Raw genomic sequence first — 19,903 nt, forward strand, 5'->3', positions numbered from 1 at the left:
ATCAGACTTACCTTAAAGTCTACTATGAGACTTGACTTGAAAAATAGGCCCATATATATGGAAAATGCTGTGCTTAGTGCAGCTGGTATGTGGAATATATAACACAGTATCAAAGTGTGTATGACAACAGCAAGTACTTTTCTTGTTAACTACTCTGTCCTATTCTTCCCAACCCATATTGCCTGGAGTAGCGCACCTTAGTGCTTGACTGTGCTAGGCTGTACCTGACTGCATCCAGCAGCAGTTTGTGGTCTAAAACTAAATACCAATAAATGTAGCAAACTACGGTTTTGGAAACAGGAACTCTTGCACACCTACCACTCCCCAAACATCCAATGTCATTAGAAACCTATGCTGCTTTGCACATGACAAACTCTCCACTGACCAACATATAACTACTGTCATTAAGAAACAGCCTTTTGTGTCACCCACTGCTAACTAAGGTCATCTCTTCTCAGTCAAAAGATGTTGCCATTCTTATCTTCTTATCCTTCATTACACCAGTAATAGAACATGAAGCATCCTATAGCATGCACCTGTCCAAGCACCTAATCCAAACTGAAAAAACTCCAGCATCTTCTCTCAGAAACCCAGATATGAGCTCCAAGCACCTAATCCAAACTGCAAAAACTCCAGCATCTTCTCTCAGAAACCCAGATATGAGCTCCCTGTTCTAATTAGAACATCTAAAAGTTATGCATCTCTTCTCTGTCCCCCAAACACTCAAGCAGGGTGAGCTGTGCCTTACAAAAGCTGAAAATGATTCAGGCCTAAATGATCTCCTTTATATCCATAAAACTGATAATAAAAATAGACAATTTAAGAATCCCAACTTTATATTGTACCATAAAGAGGACTTTGTGAAGTGGCAAGGATATCTATCCCAAAGAATTCTCTACCTCTGGAATAACCTTGTGCTTTCTGTAAAGCATAGCACATCCTTCACTATCTTCAAATCTAACATAGTTGACTGGATGGGAATCCTCAAATCCCCTCCCCTAGCCCCAATCACTTATGTACAAGGGGGTAACTTGTTAAGTATACTAGCTGTGCTACAGTGACTATGCTTTAAAAGACTTAAGAGGTATATCACCTAGTCGCAACCTACCAACCTATGAACACATTATAGGCTCATAGGTTCATAGGTGGGTACTAGGCTATTTGCCTGAAGGCATTTATAAGCCTAGCCAGAATGTGTTGGCTTTTGCCACCCCCTTAGATTAGGTCCCTGTGCCTCTGTTCAGCAGAGCCACTGAAGTGATCCTGAGGTAAACTTTCTGTTTCCCATCCACTCATCAAGGTTTCTTTTGAAGAGTGTTAGTGAGGAGCTCTGCCTAATGTAGATTGGAATCTTGTTCCAAAGCATGAGCAGTCTCTGGGACAGGAATCTATCCCTCCAGCATGTCCTATTTATTGTTGTGGTGAGGTTTAGATCCCTAGTGCACGTGGCTCGAGGGGATAAGGTTTTCTTTAGGTGGAGCATGTCCATCAATTCTGGGTTGGACATGGCCTTGTATGTCAAGCAGAGATCACCTCTGAGTAGGCTGTATGCACTCGAGTACAACTGGAGTTTCTTCAGTCGAGCTGCATAGGGCATCTGTTTGAGGCAATTGATCCTCTTGGTGAGGTACTTCTGTGGTCTTTCCAGCTGTTGCAGGTGTCTTGTAAGGTACATCCCAAATGGGGCATTGTATTCTAACATGGGTCTGATGAGTGATGAGTAGAGGGGCACAATGATCTCTTTTGATCTGGATGCAAACCCTTTTGTGATTAAGTGGGCCACGTAGAAGGGTTTTCTAACCACTTTGGCAATGTGATTATTAAAGGTGAGTTTACTATCTACTTGGGTCACCAGATCCCTTATTACGTCTTCCGTATTTAGGGGACTACCACCTATATGGTAAGTTTGTGGGTACTTTGATTTTTCCAAAGGGGATGACTATGCACTTTTTGGCATTTAGCTTGAGGCCATGATTTTGACACCAGGTATCCATCTCAGTGAAACCCTTTTGGAGGATGTCTGTGTAAGCCGGAGAGTCAATTATAGCCCCTAGTTTGCAGTCATCTGTGAACTTGGTCAGCCATAGTCCTTCTGTGCTTGCCTGTACCTCTGAGAAGTATATGCCAAACAGGAGGGGTCCTAGGACTGAGCCCTGAGGAATGCCACTTGTAACCGGTTTAGAGTCGGACCTAGCTCTCACAACTCTCAACATGTGGGTTTTGTCCGTGAGCCAGTTGGCAACCCATCTTGTGATGTAGGGGTTTATGTTCAGGCTGGTGAACTTGTCTATAATACCAGAAAAGGGAATGGTGTCAAAGGCCTTAGCGAGGTCTAGGTAGGCTGTGTGTGCCACCTTTCCTTCATCTATAGCCTTGGTTACTGTCTCAAAGAAGTCCACCAGGTTTAGGATGCATGATCTGCCCTTAACAAAAGCAAACTAGGTAGGGCCCAGTGTTTGGACATTCTCAATGTCTCTGTTAATGAGTTCATGATGATGTGCTCCATAGCCTTGCAGACCAAGCTGGTCAGGCTTATAGGGCGATAGTTCCTGGGGTCTGTTGTGGCTCCACCTTTGTGGAGTGGAATAACCATTGCTGTGCACCACTCTATGGGTATGTAGCCTGTGGAGAGGCTGAGTTTGAACAGTGTGTTTAGGTGAGGGGTTAGTTCATCTTTGAGCTTGTGTAGGATGCCGCCTGAGTCACCGTCCTGTCCCATTGAAGCTGTGTTTTTGGCTTTGGAGAGGGCTGTTTTAACCTGAGTGTCTGTGATTTCAGGGACTCTACATTCTTTGGGTATGGTTATGGGCCCTTTTGGGGGTGAGGAGGGTGAAGCTTGTGCTGAACCTGTCTGCCAGGATGTTGGCGATATCGGTCAGTTCAGTGTATTTTGTGCCATTCTGCTCTAACTCTGAGCAGATCTGAGCATTGCCACTTAGATTCTTGACATAGCTAAAGAATGTCTAGTGGTTATCTCTGGAGTCCTTGGCAATTTTTCTTTCAAAGCTCGCCTTGGATGATTTTATGGGGGATCGTAGTTTCTTGCTGATACTGATCAGGGATGTCTTCCCTTCTTGGGATTTTACTCTTTTCTGTACTAGTTTCCTCCTTCTGTTGTATATCTTGTTTATGGCAGGAGTCCACCAGACTGGTTTCCTTTTCTTGGAGGAGTGAGTCTTGGTTTTGCTTGGGATGGCACTATCCATGCATTCTTGTAGCTGCCCATAGAATGCATTAGTAAAGGATTTAGCAGCTTGGACAGTGTTATCCTTCAGCATGGGGGATTTGAAACTTTCCACCTCGGTCTTAAGTAACATGAAGTTTGCTTTTAAAAAGTTTTTCACGGTGGCTTTCTTGTCCGGGGTGGGGCAGAATATGGATATCCAAAGTGATTTGTTTATGGTCAGATCTAACCAGATAGGGTTTGACCTCTGGTGTGGAACACTGGTCGCCCATGTTGTTGATGACCAGGTCCAATATGTTGTCACCTCTGGTGGGAGTGTTAACCAGTTGAACCAGGGTATTTGTGGTTATAAATTCTAGGAAAAGTTGGACAAGGAAGTTAGTACTTGAGTAGTTCTCCCAGTTAATGTTTGGGTAATTGAAATCACCCAGTATTAGGGTGTTTGGTAGGACTTTTATGTTTCCCAGTGTTTCCAGAAACATGGAATGGGGGTCCTGGGACATGGTGGGTGATCTGTAGCAAGCTACAATTTGAATTGCAGTTTTGCCCATTGTTAGTTGCACATGGATGATCTCTGAAGCATTGTGCTGTGCCACTAACCTGGAGGTGTGGGTATCCTTGATGAATATGGATATTACCCCACATTTTGTATTTCGGTTTGGGTTCTGTGGCCGAAATGTATGGTATGAGTTGTAGCCTGGTAGTGCTGGGGTGCTCTCTGGAGCCTTAAACCATGTTTCTGTTATTGCACATATATCAATTTTCTCCATACTAAGGAGTGCCTCAACTGCATGCATTTTGAGGTTTAGACTTCTGGCATTGAGTAGCATCACCCTCAGTTTTTTGTTACTTGTGCTATTTACGGTGGTGGGTTTGTCTTTTGAGCCTTGCCTAAAATAGGCACTATGGGGGTGGCAAGAGACTTGGCAAGTATTCAAAAGCCTAAGGGTGACAGGTGCAAGCCATCTCTAGCGAAACAGCATGGCTTGTCGAGCATGTCATCCCAGGCAGACAGATACTGGATCCCCTTTGAATGACACCAGAAACTTGGCCAATTGTTGAAATCGAGAATTTTTTCTTTATACCGTGGTATCATTCTTGGTGAGGGCAGGATGCTACTCAGGGTCAGGGTCATACCAGCCTGGGCTACATGATCAGATATCTCTTCCATGTCTCTTTACATGTAGTCCAGGGAGGTATGGTTCAGGTCATTCACACCAACATGGACAATGACAGAGTCATATTTGTATTTGTTCTAGAGTAACCTGAGTGCTTGTGTTATGTGGTGGATCCTGGCATCTGACAGGCAGCTAACAGTAGCCTTCTCCTAATTCATTCTAGTGAGTGGGACATCAGTGGGCCTGACTATAGAGTCACCTATTACTAGTATGCTGGGTATGTTATTTTGCCTTAAGGGCTGTGATTGCATGGCACACTGGTTTCGTGAAGTATGTGTTTCATGATTTGTGTTGGGTGGGGTGGAGGATGCTTGGATGTTTGCCTTGGAGGTTTCTGTTGGTTTTGCAGATTTTTATTTAGAGCATCTGAGTATGTTTCCATGTATTTATGTGTATTTTTTGTCGGTGCTGGTTTAATGGGTCTGTGTAAGACTGGTGGTGTGATGCAAGTATTTTCCTTCTCCTCTTGACTGCCTGATCCAGTCTTGGGTTGAGAGAGCTTAGCTTCTAGTTTGGCCATATAACTGCATCTCTCGCATGTATTAGTGTTTGGTGGTAGGAGGAGGAGGTTATCTGTGTACATGAGGCAGTTGTAACATTACCTCAAAATGCCCAGATTCACCAGTTGGACTAGAGAGTACACCTGAAACTGCCCTTTGGACATGCCTGGATAGGTACAGTGAACTGTTTTACTGGATGGTTGGTAAGGTCGATTAGAGAGCTTTGTTCTACTGTACAGTACAGGAGAGCCTAGTGCTAGGGTTTATAAGTGCTTGCTATAAGTTTTGAGCAAGTTTCGGGCTGAGAAATGAATGGCTTGAGTGCTTAAGTTGAAAGTTTGTCTAGTTCCAAGGGAAAAATCGAAGAGGAGACTTTGTGGAACTGGGAATAGTTTTACCCTAGCTAACTGGTGCTGCCAGGCACGGAAAACCAGGCAAATATGGTATTTATAGCAGGGAAATTAAAGAGATAGAAATTAGCCCAAAATGGCCAATAAACTACTAATTTCTGGGCTGAAACCACTCCTCCAGGGACAGATAGGCTGCTCAAAGCTCCCCTGTCTCACAGGTGAACAGAGAAACTTCCTTCTATCCAAGTAAGGTATGGGCAAACACAGAGATTTGTAACACAGCCCTGAATTCAGCACTAACTTGAAAACTGGACTATACTAGCTCAGAAAGGCAGGAAACAATTATATATATATATATATATATATATATATATATATATATATATATATATATATATATATATATATATTTTTTTTTTTTTTTCCCAGAAAATAAAGCAGATACACTAAAAAAAAAAAGTTTAAAAGCACAGAAAAGGATACTTATTGTTATATATCGCAGATCAAAGTTGTAGTCAATGCCCCCAGTAATAAAGTAGTAAGAAACACAAATACAGTAAAAGATGACTAAAGTGCAATTTTTATTTTTTTATATATATATATATATATATATATATATATATATATATATATATATATATATACATATAACAATAGAAAACGAACAAACTGATTTAAACAGGTTACCAAATTAACCAGAAAAAAGTTCAAAACTGAGCCCTGTTCCAGCAGTCTTCAGTCAGACAAGTTTTAACTGCACACCCCTACTTACTAGGGTTCAGGGGAACCTTCTCCAAAAAAAGATGGCCTGGATCAGTGCTCAAGTTTTACAAACAAAGCTAGATTCAGCAGGCCTGAATCTGGTCTATGCTACAGCAACAAGGCACACCAATTTCAGAAAGAAACAGTTCAAATAACAGTCACAATAAGCCTGTGACCAGAAATTCCCAGCTCAGAAGGGCAGAATCCAGCCTCTCCTCCCACAAGAGTGCAGACCACAAACCTTCTTAATGTAGAATAACTGGCCTGAAGCCCAAGTGCTTAAGCCAGAACTAATACACTTTTAGAATAGCAGACACTGGGCCTTCAATCAGTAATTCCCAGCTTAGAAGGATGTAAGCTACCTGTCCTGCTACAACAGCGCAGACCACAAAGCTTCTTAATGTAAAACAGCCTGTATGAAGCCCAAGTGCTTAAACCAAAATATTTAGAATAACAGTTACAATTTAATCAGGATACGACCAAGCAGTAATAAATGCAGCAGAATAAATAAAATTGAGTAATTTTAAGAAAAGCAAAATAAAGTAGGAGGAAACACAAATACAGTAAAAGCAAATGAATAAAGTGCAATTTTTTTTAAGTGCAGGAAGAGAGGAAGGAAGAACCTAAGTGGGCTGGCTTTCTCAAATCTTCTCTGTGTATTAAGTACAGTGAACACTAGACTCAGAATATGAGCTAACTGTACTAAGTCACTAGTTAAGTGAGCAAATGAGATGGACCCAGGAGGAGTGTTCTAATACAGACTTACAGGAGGGGCAGGCAATTACAGAGCCACCAACACAGGAACAAGGAGGGAGGGTGGGGAACTAACTGCAGAGAGACACACAGCACACTGTTCAGAAACACATAGTTAGGAAACAGAAAAAGATGAAACTACAGTACTTTGAAAACTGCAAATTTAACAAAAGATTAAAATTCATTACTGCAAGTTTCACTTAGCTTCAGCTTGTAATGCAGATGATTGTAGCCAAGCAAGTCTCTCAGGAGTTGAGCATAAAATGATTTCTCAAACTTTGTGGCTAGCACTTAAAGTACAGAGGAAACCCTCTAGGCTGTTAAATATCAGATAACAAAGAAGTGATACCAAAACCTCCGTATAGTAAAATGAGAGACACACAGCGCACTGTTCAGAAACACACAATTAGGAAACAGAAAAAGATGAAAATACAGCGCTTTTAAAACTGCAAGTTTGTACTTAAAAGACTAAAATTCACTGCTGCAAGTTTTACTTAGCTTCAACTTGTAATGTAGATATTTGTAGCCAAGCAAGTTTCTCCGGCGTTGAGCATAAAATGATTTCTCAAACTTTGTGGCTAGCACACAAAAGTACAGAGGAATCCCTCTAGGCTATTAAATATCAGATAACAAAGAAGTGATACCAACATCCCCTTAATTTTTTACTTTTTTCATACAATGTTTGCTGCAACTGAATACAAGGATCTGGGCCAGTCCACCTACCTGATTAAGAAAACCACTGTAAGGATTTTTTTTAGCAGTTTGTAATAGTTTTGATCAGCACTATTGTTCATCTCTGCTCACATACACAGTTTTAAAGAGTTATGTTTTGAAAGACTGTCCTAGACAGTTTGAGGAGATCAGATCACCATTTATGTGCTCATTAATGAAAACACAAAGTACTGTGAATTTATAATACTGTAGCTGTATGGAAAACCTAACTTTCATTCCTTTGTACTGTAGTTCTGTTTTATTTGGAGACTAATTATAGTAATATTTGTGCCTGATGATTTCCCTAGGGAACTCAAGTGATTCCTTTGTTATCATCTGTACTTCGAGACAAAACTCAGTGGAAGACACCAGACTTGTTTAACCCTTCACATTTTCTTAACACTGAAGGGCAGTTTGTTAAGAAGGATGCATTTATGCCTTTTTCAGCTGGTAAGAATTAAACTTATGTCTCTGATTCTTTCATTTCTTCGTCAGACAAGTAAAATAGCATTGCAGTGCATAAAGCATATTAATGTTAAAAATGATTATATGACACTTCAATGTTTTATTAAGTGATGAAACTTATATTGCATGTAATGTAGTTGACAAAAGATATGGAAACTCAAGTTTAGTATACACTATTTGTAGTGATAAATAAGCAACTGAAACCAAACTTCATGTCTTGAAAAAAGAAACACAAGGGGGAGAATTCATAAAGATTACCGTGAGGTGTATATCTTGTGTACACGTTGCAGTAACCTTTTGTAATTCAGAGGCAGCCTTAATGTGGTGTTCTTGCATGCAGCACTGCATCAGTATGTCTCTGCAGCTATGCTATATGTTAATGAGGTAGTCTGAGGGAGAGGCATATGCAAATTAGTCATGTGCTCTCTTCCCCAGTACCAACACCAGAAAGACATCCACGCACCAAACAATTCATAAAATTACTCAATCATATCACAGTAGTGAACAGAACCAAAATGTCATATTCACGCATGTGTGTGTATGTGTGGCTGTACGTGCATGTGTGTGAATGGATAAGTGTATGAATTCCTCTCTTTCATGATGGTGTTTTTGAATGGTTTCATCCATTTCTGTGAAGCTACCTTTATTTTAGTGTGGCTCACCAGCTGGATAATAACATATTTGGTGGAAGATTCCTTTGCTGAGGTTAGAAGTCAATTTGCTGTAGCTTCTAGCTTGATTTCAGACTTTTGCCCCCTTAATAAGATTGAGTCATTATACATGTGGCAGGAAGTAGTCTGTTACTGTTACATAAATGAGAAACTGATTGGACTATGCTTTTTTGAATTTACATATATCTGATTGTGCTTTTTATTGAACTATTTAAAATTATTTTGGGGCGGGTATAGTAAGTTTATAAACAATGCTGTTGTTAATGCCTGTAATATTGTCTACCCCGGACATTTCCTTCTACTCACTCGTATTTTATGTACCCTATTTCCTTCTTGCTGAAACCATTGAACTTTAATTAACCATCCATTCAACTATCCATCCTCAACCTCTTTTCCCATTTTTGCACATGAAGTTATGGTATCACTTCAACAGTGACAGTCATCTAGATCAAAGTTTTAGCTAGCCCTGATGACTACTTGTAAAATCTTTTATCACAGCAACAACGATAACAATAGTGCACTCTTTCATTGCATTTTATTAATATAGATAAGTATATATATATATATATATATATATATATATAAAATATATATTATTTATTAATATAGATAAATGTATAGGAGTAATTCAGTGCTTTTAACATTGTACATTGTATTGTGTTTTGCTGTGTCCTTTACCATGCCTGATGTCATCATATACCCTGTAGCTTTTGTACTGTGTTTTCTGTGCTTGCCTTGTGGCCCAGATGCAGAATAAAAAGGGTCCTTATACCAGCTCATTCAGTTATTAATCTTAAATAAAAATAAAATAGTCTTTATTTATTAATTTGGCTGATTTTATTGTCTTTAAATTAGTGCTGTCACTGTATGCAGAGTTTATGTAACTTGTGTCTTCCCCTGCTGGGTGGTAATGATGGTCTTCTATTTAAAGGACCATCTAATTGCACTTCACCTACTTTGTTCCTTACCTCTTCATCCTAATATGTCTCTTAGGTATAGGAGACTGTAATTTTCAACACATACATATGGCTGACACTGGGAGGATGTTCTGTCTTACCTACCATGGGAGGGGCTGTCTTAAAGATAACTCATCACTGCCCAAGGGTGAAATGGTACAAGAGGCCAGAGTCCTTCCTGTCTTATCCATGTACACCAGGAGCCAGAGTTATATCTTAAGCTGGTGAGCAGAGCCTACCCTTCACATGATTTATATGTTAATCATAAATACATGAATAATTCTAGAATTGTATCTGACTTGGCTCATAGTACTGACTTTTTTTTGTATTCCAGAAATATGTCTGGACAAGATCACAGGGGGTTTTCTAGACTTTTATATTATATCGTGTTGGAATATAATCCATCACCCCAGGACTGGATGACAGCAATGCCAGGGTAGTAGAAGAGTGGAAATTTGCCTTTCATCTGATCTAGAGCTGTACAGGGTTATTACTGGAGAATCTAACGCCTTTGAATGTGTTTTAGGGGCAGTAGTGGATTGGATTATAAATTTCTACTAGTATATCATCTGCCATGTTAACTTCAAGCATTTCTGCAAGAGTTATCAGATCTCCTTATTGACCTGATGCATATGCCCCCTTGGTGGTTATTCCTTGGGGACTTTTAATACCTGGGTTGAGGACAAGTCCTGTGAACTTAGGTTGGTTTATTGTAATGTTGGTTTATTGTAGAGCTTCACCTTCATTTAGGTTGTTTCCACTGTGATCCATAGATTTGATCTTTCTCTGGAATTAGTTTTCCAGCTTGGTTATGAAACAAAAAATGTGGTTCTGGAATCTATCTCATGGTCTGATAACTACTTAGTGCACTTTAGGCTTGTCATTTCCCATCGATGTCTTCCTTCTAATGTACTGGTTTGAGCTGAGGAAGTAAACTCTGAAATGCTTTGTCTGGTCTTTGACCAGTTAAGTGAGGAAATGGTGCAGATGATCTGGATGGTCTCACTGCATCATATAACTGTGCTGTTGTGAGTGCTCTGGATCAGGTCATTCCAGAGAGTGTAAATCTCAGGCCTTTGAATCTCCACGAACCACAGTTTGAACAGGAGCTGTGGTCAATTTGTAATCTAAGGTAGATGTTAGAATGTACATGGAGGTGGACAAGTACACCTGAAGTCAAACCTGTTTTGCACGAACATTTTGTTTTCTCCCATAAAACAGTAAAATGAACACTTGCTATACATTATAATCCTGCTGTACTTTTCTGGGTGCTTCACAGACTGTGTAAAATCCAGCTTCTCCAGCTACATAGGTTGGGGGGGCTTCTTTCCTTTGATGAGTGTAAGTATGCTGCATGACTCTTTGCAATCAAGATGTACTCCTTCCCCAGCTGTTTACTCTATGAGACTGAGCAGTCATCAGAGCTGGCAGTGAGGACTTATGCTAGGTAAAGTTTGAATATGTCATTTACGACAATCTCATAAATACTGTTTTAGCTATGTTGGCTTTTTCTATGCTAGATCCTGGGCCCATAAGATTAATTGTCTCAAACCATCAGGACCAGTTATTCACTACAATATTCAATTCTGTTTGAGGACTGGGACATTTCCATCTTTGGATCCAAACATTTAGAACATGAACACCGTTTCTCTAACCTTTCATATGTCAGGAAAAAAAACAGCAAACAAATCAAAAAGCAGTGTGCATGATTTGTCTGTGTGTATAAACAAAAATAAGTGCATGAAATGACTACACCTGATATGTTTTTTTGGATGTTTTTGTCTTTTAATTTTAACCAAAATTTCATTTTGCAAGTATATTTTAAATATGTTTTCATTTATCAGAAGGGTTATTGCAAAGGTGGTCTATGCACAGCTATATTCCTTTTTAGTGACTCTGGACTTGTCAAATCTGTATACATCTGGGGCCAGATTCACGATGGCTTGCAAGGAGTGTACGAGTAGAGTAAGACTCCATGCAGCCATCATGTCCAACGAGCGATCCAGGAACAGCTTCTAGGGGTGTGTAAGAGAGCTCCTAAAACGTCTCCTACACGGACAGGGCTGGATATGCAAATTACCTCACTTGCAGCTGAAAGGCATGCAAATGAGGTAAATTTGCAATCCAGGAAGCACAAACCTGTCCGAGTAGGAGCCGTGTTAGCTGCAGAAATGTACTCAGTTGACAACTGAGTACTAGTTCTGCAAATAGCACAATGCAGCCTTGTCAGCTCCAAATAAAGGTTGCATATGGTTGAGGAAGCATGCCAATAGCCAAATATACAGCCATTGGAAATAGTCCCAGATACAAAATTAAAATAAAAATACTTTTTTTTTTTTCCGGCGATTTCTGATGTTTAAGCGTAGTGCAGCGCCGCGCAAATGGGGTGCGCTAAAAAAAATCATAAAATAAGAAGATAAAAGCCACAAACGTGGAATCTGTGAAAACTGTTAAATTACAATGTAAGGGAATAGCAGGCTGAAGACAACATGCCACAGAGTAGGGGTTGCTAAGGGGAGAAGCCGGGTCTAAGACATGTAACCAAGCATTAGTAAGCAATCCTATGTAAATGAGTGTTAGGATAGTGAATCGCAATTTTACATAGCAAATGAGCACAGTCAGTGGAGTGTAAGAGTAGGATATGGGGAGTAACAGAGTAGGAGATAGGTGACATCACAAGGGGGGTATGTATGAAAGTAGTGAAGCTCATAGGAGCAGAGTGGCATGTGTCAGCTGTCAGTTAGACATCATGGAAAGAGGTGTGTCAACAGGTAGGCCAGGGAAAACCAAGAAATGGAAGGTGTATACTGTGGAGAACACCAAAGTTACTTGCTGAGCGGGTATGTGCGCGTTTGCGCGCCTGTAAGCCCGAGTAAGACAGAGTGCACATGTGAAAGAGTGAGTGCGCGCGTGTAAGCCGGAGTAAGCATGTATAAGGCTGTTTAAAGACCTGTAAGCACGTTTGCACTGGTGTGCGCACGTTTTAACCTGAATAAGCAAATATTAGTCCATCTAAGCATGTGTGCACTCGTGTGAGCTGCTGTGAGTGTGTTTGCTCTTGTATGCACGTTGCTCCCCCCTGAGAAAACAGAAAGGAAAAAGGAAGCACAAGAAATAGTAGGAAGCTACCAGGGAATACTAGTAGAGCTAGCAGGTGAAAACAATCAGAATCAGGCAATTATACAGGCAGAACACTAGCCCAGCCCAGCACTTAAAACTCTGCAAACAACAGTGCAGTTTGTTTCTTTCAAGAGATACTGCAACACTGGAGTAAGCTACTAGAAGTGAAAACTGAAAAAGCTTCACTCAGACAGAAAATGCTAGGGGCTGCCATTGCTGTTATAAGGCGACATATGCAACATGCTGAGGGTGGTGACACTGCAAATGCTGCCAGACAACCCACAGTGAGGAGACGGAGAAGAGTGTACAGGCTCAGGGTCACCTACCAGGGGTTACATGAGCTGGAGATAGTGGAGCGCTGTAGAGTGGACAGAGATCTCCTGCAGCAAATTGTTGAGCTGTGCAGGCCACGCCTCACACACAGATCCAACAGAGGTGAACCCATCCCAGTGGTAACCAAGGTATGTGTTGGCCTAAGAATACTAGCACCAGGTACCTTCCAGAGACCAACTGGTGATATGATGGGGATATCTCAGGCATCAGCATCTAGGGTACTGCACCAGTTCCTGGATGCCATGTCAGCACATGTTGTTGATCATGTATATTTCCCCAATTCCAGTGAGGTATTGGCCAGCAATATGCATCTCTTCCAGCAAATAGCAGAATACCCTGAGGCAGTGGGTGCAATAGACTGCACGCATATATGCATGAAAGCACCAGCCGGTGAGTGGGGTAGGGCCTACATTAACTACAAGGGCTTACCCTCCATCAACTGCCAGGTCGTGTGTGATGCCCAGGGCATAATAATGAATGTGTGTGCAGGCTGCCCTGGAAGCTACCATGATTCCCATATCTGGCATCTGACGCAGCTGTACCAGACATTTGCCAATGGGGACATCCCACATGGTCACTTATTGGGGGATGCTGGCTATGCACTGGAGCCGTGGCTGATGACACCCATCAGAAACGCACACACACCTGAACAGGAACGCCATAATGAGGCACATGCACAAACACGAAATGTAATTGAGCATGTGTTTGGGTTGCTCAAGTCACGGTTCCGGTGCCTGGACACATCTGGTGGAGCCTTGCAATACTCACCAACTACATGTACCCAAATTGCCATGGTATGTGCTATGCTACATAATATGATTCTGCAAAAACAGCTGCAGCAGGACCAGCATTGGCCTGGGCCAAACAGCCCCCCACCATTGCCAAGGCCATCACAGGCAGAGCGTGACTTGGAGGAGGAACAACCTGAGCCTGCCCCAGTAGGCAGAAGGAGGCATGCCCAGTATGCTTTGGCCTTGGCAAAGAGGCAACGCATAGCACATACACTGGCTCAGTAGGAACCCTGGAAATGATACCTCTCTCTGACTCCCACATATAGTGAAAGGGATGCCTAAGTTGACACAACCTGCTTTCAAACATGTGCAGGGAGTGTAGTATGTGCATCCGACATAGGCAGCCCTGCAGCACCACCTGAGGCATGATGGCCATGTGTTAAGCAATGTAAGTTAGTGCTAAACAGCATTTTCCACCATGTAGTATATGCAAACTTCATGACCTTGAGTATCATCCTACCCTCACCAAACATGATGCCACAATATGAAGACAAGATGATCAATTACAACAATTGTCTTAAGTATTGGTGTCTGTGAAAGGGGATCCAATGCCTGTCAGCCTGGGATGACATGCTCGACAAGACATATTGCTTTGCTAGGGATGGCTTTCACCTGTCACCTGTGGCCTTTTGGATATTGCCAAGGGCTCTTGTCACCCCCATAGTGCCTTTTGTAGGTAAAGCTCAAAAGACAAACCCACCTCCATAGGTATCACAAGGGATAAGAAACTAGAAGTAATGCTACTCAATGCCAGAAGTCTAAACTGCAAGATGCATGCACTCCAAACTCTCCACAGCATGGAGAATGTTGATATCTGTGCAGTAACAGAAACCTGGTTCAAGGCTCCCAAGAGCACCCTAGCACTAACAGGTTACACCTCATACCATGTTATACAGCCGCAAAACATGGAACAAACTACAAAAGGAGGGTGAGTATCAATATTTGTCAAAGATACCCACACCCCCAGGTTGGTGGCACAGCATGAAGCATCAGAGACTATCCATGTGCAACTAACAGTGGGAAGAACTGCCTTCCAGTTCATAGCCACACTTGGAACCACACTTGGCTGACTGGAGAACACATGAAAATATGAAGGTCTCCCCAAACACCATTATATTGGGCGACTTCAACTACCCAAACATAGACTGGGAGCATTACCCTAGCTGCAACACCCTAGCCCAAAGGGTCCTAGAATTTATAAACCCAAATGCTATGGAACAACTTGCTACCACTCCTATAAGAGGGAAAAACATACTGGACCTGATCATCACCAAAATGGGGACTGTATGCCCAAGACCAGAAGTGTATCCCTCACTGGTAAGATCAGACCATAGAGTAATCTCACTGGATATTCACATCCCAACCCCAGCCCATGGCCAGAAAACCACAGTGAAAAATTTCACTAAAGCAAATGTCACTCTCCTCAAAACTGAGGTGGAATCCTTCACAGCCCCTGTGCCTGTGAAAAATACGGCTCAGACCTCAGAAACCATTGTAAACGCATTCTATGAACACCTTCAGGAATCCATGGATCATGCAATCCCAAATAAAACCAAGATCCAATCCTCCAAAGGCAGGCATCCTGTCTGGTGGACCCCAGCCATAAAAAAAACATACAATACAAGGAAGAAGCTACTATATGATAGAGCAAAATCCCAAAAAGGGAAGGCATCTCTGATCAGTATTATTGAAAAACTACGGCCACACATAAAATCATCTAAGGCCATCATTGAGATAAAAATTGTACAGGACACTAAGGATAATCACAAGGCTTTCTTTAGTTATGGTAGGAAACTAGGTGGGAATTCCAGATATGCTCAGAATTAGTCCAAAATGACAAACAATACACCAAACCAACAGACATTGCCAACATCTGAGCTGACAGGTTCAGTGCAACCCCCCCCCCTCCACCAAAAGGGCAAATATCTATCCCAGAAGAGTGCTGGCCCCCTGACATCTCAGATGCCCAGGTAACAGCCAGCCTCTCCAAAGCAAATCACACAGCATCAATGGGACCAGACAGTGTCCTGGGCTGTGTCCAACATGAACCCCAAGAAGAATTGAACACAAACATACAACCACTGTTCAATCTCAGCCTTACCACAGGATATGTACCCAAAGACCAGTGTACAACAACAGTGGTCCCTTTCCACAAAGGTGGTGCCTCAATGGATACTGCAGACTATAGGACCAGAAGCCTGACTAGCTTGGTCTGCAAAGCTATGGAAAGGATCATCATGGACCTCAGAAATAAAGATATTGGGGACCTACAGACACTGGATCCTACCCAGTTTGGCTTTGTTAAGGGCAGATCCTGCCTCTTAAACCTGGTTGAGTCATTTGAAACAGTCACCAAGGCCATTGACAAGGGGAAGGTGGTCCACACAGCCTACCTGGACCTCACAAAAGCCTTCCATACAATACCCCACTTGGTCATTATAGATAAGCTCACCAGCTTCAATATAAACCCCTATGTCACTAGATGGGTTGCAAACTGGCTCAAGGACAGAAACCACATGGTCAGAAATGATGGAGCCATGTCATACCCCAAACCAGCTACAAGTGGCATCCCACAAGGCTCAGTCCTGGGACCTCCCTTGTTTGGTATATATTTCTCGGAGGTACAGGCCAACACAGAAGGACTGTGGCTGAACAAGTTTGCAGATGACTGCAAACTGGGCACCATAATCAACCCTCCAGCTGACACAAGCATCCTACAAAAGGGCCTCATAGAAACAGACAACTGGTGCCAGAGCCATGTCCACAAGCTAAACGCTAAAAAGTGTATAGTCATCCCCTTTGGCAAAAACTAAGTGCCCACAAATTACCACATAGGTGGTAACCCATTAAGTATGGAAGAAGTGATAAGGGACCTGGAGACCCAAGTTGATAGCAATCTCTCATTTGACAACCACGTGGCCAAAGTGTTTAGAAAAACATTTCATATGGCCCACATAATCATGAAGGTATTCACATCTAGATCAGGGGAGGTCATCATGCCTCTTTACTCATCCCTCATCAGGCCCATAATTGAGTACAATGCCCCTTGTGGGATGTACCTTATCAGACACCTGAAGCAGCTGGAAAGACCACAAAAGTACCTCACCAGGAGGATCAAAGGGCTCAAACACATGCCATTTGCTGCCCAGTTAAAGAAACTGCAGCTCCACTCAGTGGCATACTGCCTGCCCAGAGGTGATCTGTGCCTGATGTATAAAGCCATGTCCAACCTGGAATCAATGGACATGCTGCACTTTGGAAAATCAGAAAATCAGAATGGGAGATTGTAGGTTTACCCTGGGTATCGCTTCTACGTCACTGTTAGACAGAGGCACAGCATACTAACCTTGAAAAATGTCATGGCAAACTCCACTTAAAATGTGTGTTGAAAGCCAAACACACTCTGGCTAGGATTATAAATGCCCTAGGGCAGATAGCCTAGTATGAACCTATGAACAGAATCACACACACCAACTAGTACAACCGTGGTCAATGTGGAGTAATGTATAGCAATGTCCACCCAAGTTGGTGAATACACAGCAATGTCGGACAAGCCTGGTTTAAGTAGGCCATAGCTGAACAAAATGCAACATGCTCATAGTTGCCTAACTGGCCCTTAACCAGTCTGGTCTGCTCAGTATGAACATTTAAAGCAGTGATGGGACTCAAACCTATTATACTGTGCACCATAGTGAAAGTACTGAACCACTACATCATTGCAGTGTGCAGCCAGTATGAAAGAATGTTGACAAGTCTTTGCAAACTATCCCATGGAAACCCTGCAGGTACAGCACAATCCCTGTTGGGTTATGACACAAAGGAGTCTGGCAGTAAGAACACAACATGACTTCCAACACACACAGTATAAATGTCAATATTGTTCATGTTCACACACAGCCACAAATGTAGTGGACTTCAGATAACAACATATGGAAAGGTCACACTGGGCATGCTCACACACTTGGATAAATGAGACATATGTCAGGCAACAAACCATGGAAAGCCTGAACTGGGCATGCTCACACACTTAGGCCATGTCTGAGTATAGCAGTCGGCCACACATATCTGGCAGTTGTATGTGTTAAGCCAAGAACCTCCCACAATCCAGCAATCTGCCCTGTGCACACAGTTAAATGACAACAGACACATATATTAATATACTGGAACCCTGTCATGATCAAACATGTTATGCAGATACACAAGTTGTTCATAGAAACTGTGAATGCTATGGCAATAAAGACCTGGAAACAGTATCAGCAACAAATATTGTGCATCCCCAACATAAACATAGGTGCAGAGGTCGATGCTAGGCTGTCTGTCCTAGGGAATTCATAAGCCTAGGCAGAGTGTATTTGGTGTCTGCCTCCCCAGTAGAGTAGCCTACTGTGCCTCTGTAAAGTAGGTCACAGAAGGCACCCTCCAAGGCTAGTTTGCTGTGCCTCTGTCAAGCAGGGACACAGTGGAGATCCCAGGGGTGAATATGCAATTTCCCATCCATGCGGCTGGATTTTGCTGGAAGAGGGTTGGCGATGGGCTATGTCTAACTTTAATTGGGATTCAATTCCAGAGTGAGGGGAGCCTCTGGGTAATGAATCTGTCCCTGCAGCATGTCCTATTTAGTTTTGTGCTGAGGTTTAAGTCCCTGCAGTGTGTTGCTCTAAGGGTCTTGGATGTTATGAGATGGAGCATGTCCATTACTTCTGGGTTTGACATGGCTGTGTACATCAGGCATAGATTACCTCTGAGTAGGCATTAAGCAACTGAGTAGAGCTGGAGATCTGTTAGTTGAGCTGCATAGGACATCTGTGTATAGCCCATGATCCTCTTGGGGAGTTACTGTTGTGGACACTGTAGTTGCTGCAGGTGTTGGGTAAGGTACACCCCAAAAGGGCCATTGTAGTCAAACATGGGCCTGATGAGTGACTAGTAGAGGGCCACAATGACCTCCCATGATCTACATGCAAACCCCCATGTGATAAGGAGGGCTATATAAAGGTCTTTGCAATGACTCTGTCAATGTGATTAGCAAAGGAGAAGGTACGATCTATGTTGGTCCCCAAATCTGTAAATACATCTTCTGTACTTAATGGATTACCACTTATGTGGTGATTTGTGTGCACCTTGTTTTCCCCAAAGGGGATGACTATGCATGTCTTAGCATTTAGCACGAGGCCATGGCTCTGGCAACAAGCATCGATCTCTGTGAGACCCTTATGGAGGAAGCATGTGTCAGCTGCAGTGTTGCTTATGGCCCCCGGTTAGCAGTCATCTGTGACGTTTGTTAGACATAATCCCCCTCATGTTAGTCTGAACCTCAGAGAAGTACATACCGAACAGGACAGGTCCCACAACTGAGCCCAGTGTGACAGCAGTTGTACCTGATCTGGAATTGGACATGGCACCTGCAATTCTGACCATGTGGGTTCCATCCCTGAGGCAGATAGCAGCACATCTAGTGATATAGGGGTTGATATTTAAGCTGGTAAGCATATGTATGATGCCTGAGTGGGATATTGTGTTGCAGGCTTCTGCAAGGTACAGGTAGACTGTGTGAACTACCTTGCCCTCATCCATGGCTTCAGTAACCGTTTCAAAGATATGAACTATGTGTAAGAGGCAAGATCTGCCCTTAACAAAGCCGAATTGTGTATAATCCACTGTCTGGAGGCTCACAATGTTTTTGATTATGACTTCCATGATAATACGCTCCATAGCTTTTTCTACCACACTAGTCAGGCTTATGGGGTGATAGTTCCTGTTGTCCGTTGTGGCACCACCTTTGTGGAGTGGGAGCACTGTATCTGTATGCCATTCTCAGGGTACATATCCTGTAGTAAGGCTAAGTTGGAACAGTGACTTAATGTGAACGTTCAGTTCTACTCAGAGCTCATGTAGGACACAGCCTGGGACACCGTCCAGTCCCATACATATGCTGTGTTATTTGCTGTGGAGAGGGCACCTGTCACCTGTGCATCTGTGATGTCAGGGAGGTTAATTTCACTGTCAAAATGTGCAAGTGATGATTATATGAGGGATTGAAGTGTCTTGCCAATACTGTTCAGAGATGTCCTCCCTCTGTGGGATATTGCTCTGTTATGTAGTAGCTTTCTCCTTCTGTTGTACAGCTTA

At 42.5% G+C, this 19,903-nt stretch overlaps 1 protein-coding gene across 1 annotated transcript in view; it reads left to right on the forward strand.

Annotated features, from left to right (window-relative positions):
* Nucleotides 1-19,903, forward strand: part of LOC122816777 (cytochrome P450 2K1-like) — a 397,116-nt gene that overhangs the window by 332,617 nt on the left and 44,596 nt on the right. The window contains exon 8 of the mRNA XM_044089795.1: nt 7,747-7,888. Within this exon, the coding sequence (XP_043945730.1) occupies nt 7,747-7,888 (142 nt within the window). The remainder of the gene's footprint in view (nt 1-7,746; nt 7,889-19,903) is intronic.

This window comes from Protopterus annectens, chromosome 12.part0 (genome assembly GCF_019279795.1).
Source record: "Protopterus annectens isolate FY-2018-M chromosome 12.part0, PAN1.0, whole genome shotgun sequence".
NCBI classification, from domain to species: Eukaryota; Metazoa; Chordata; order Ceratodontiformes; family Protopteridae; genus Protopterus; species Protopterus annectens.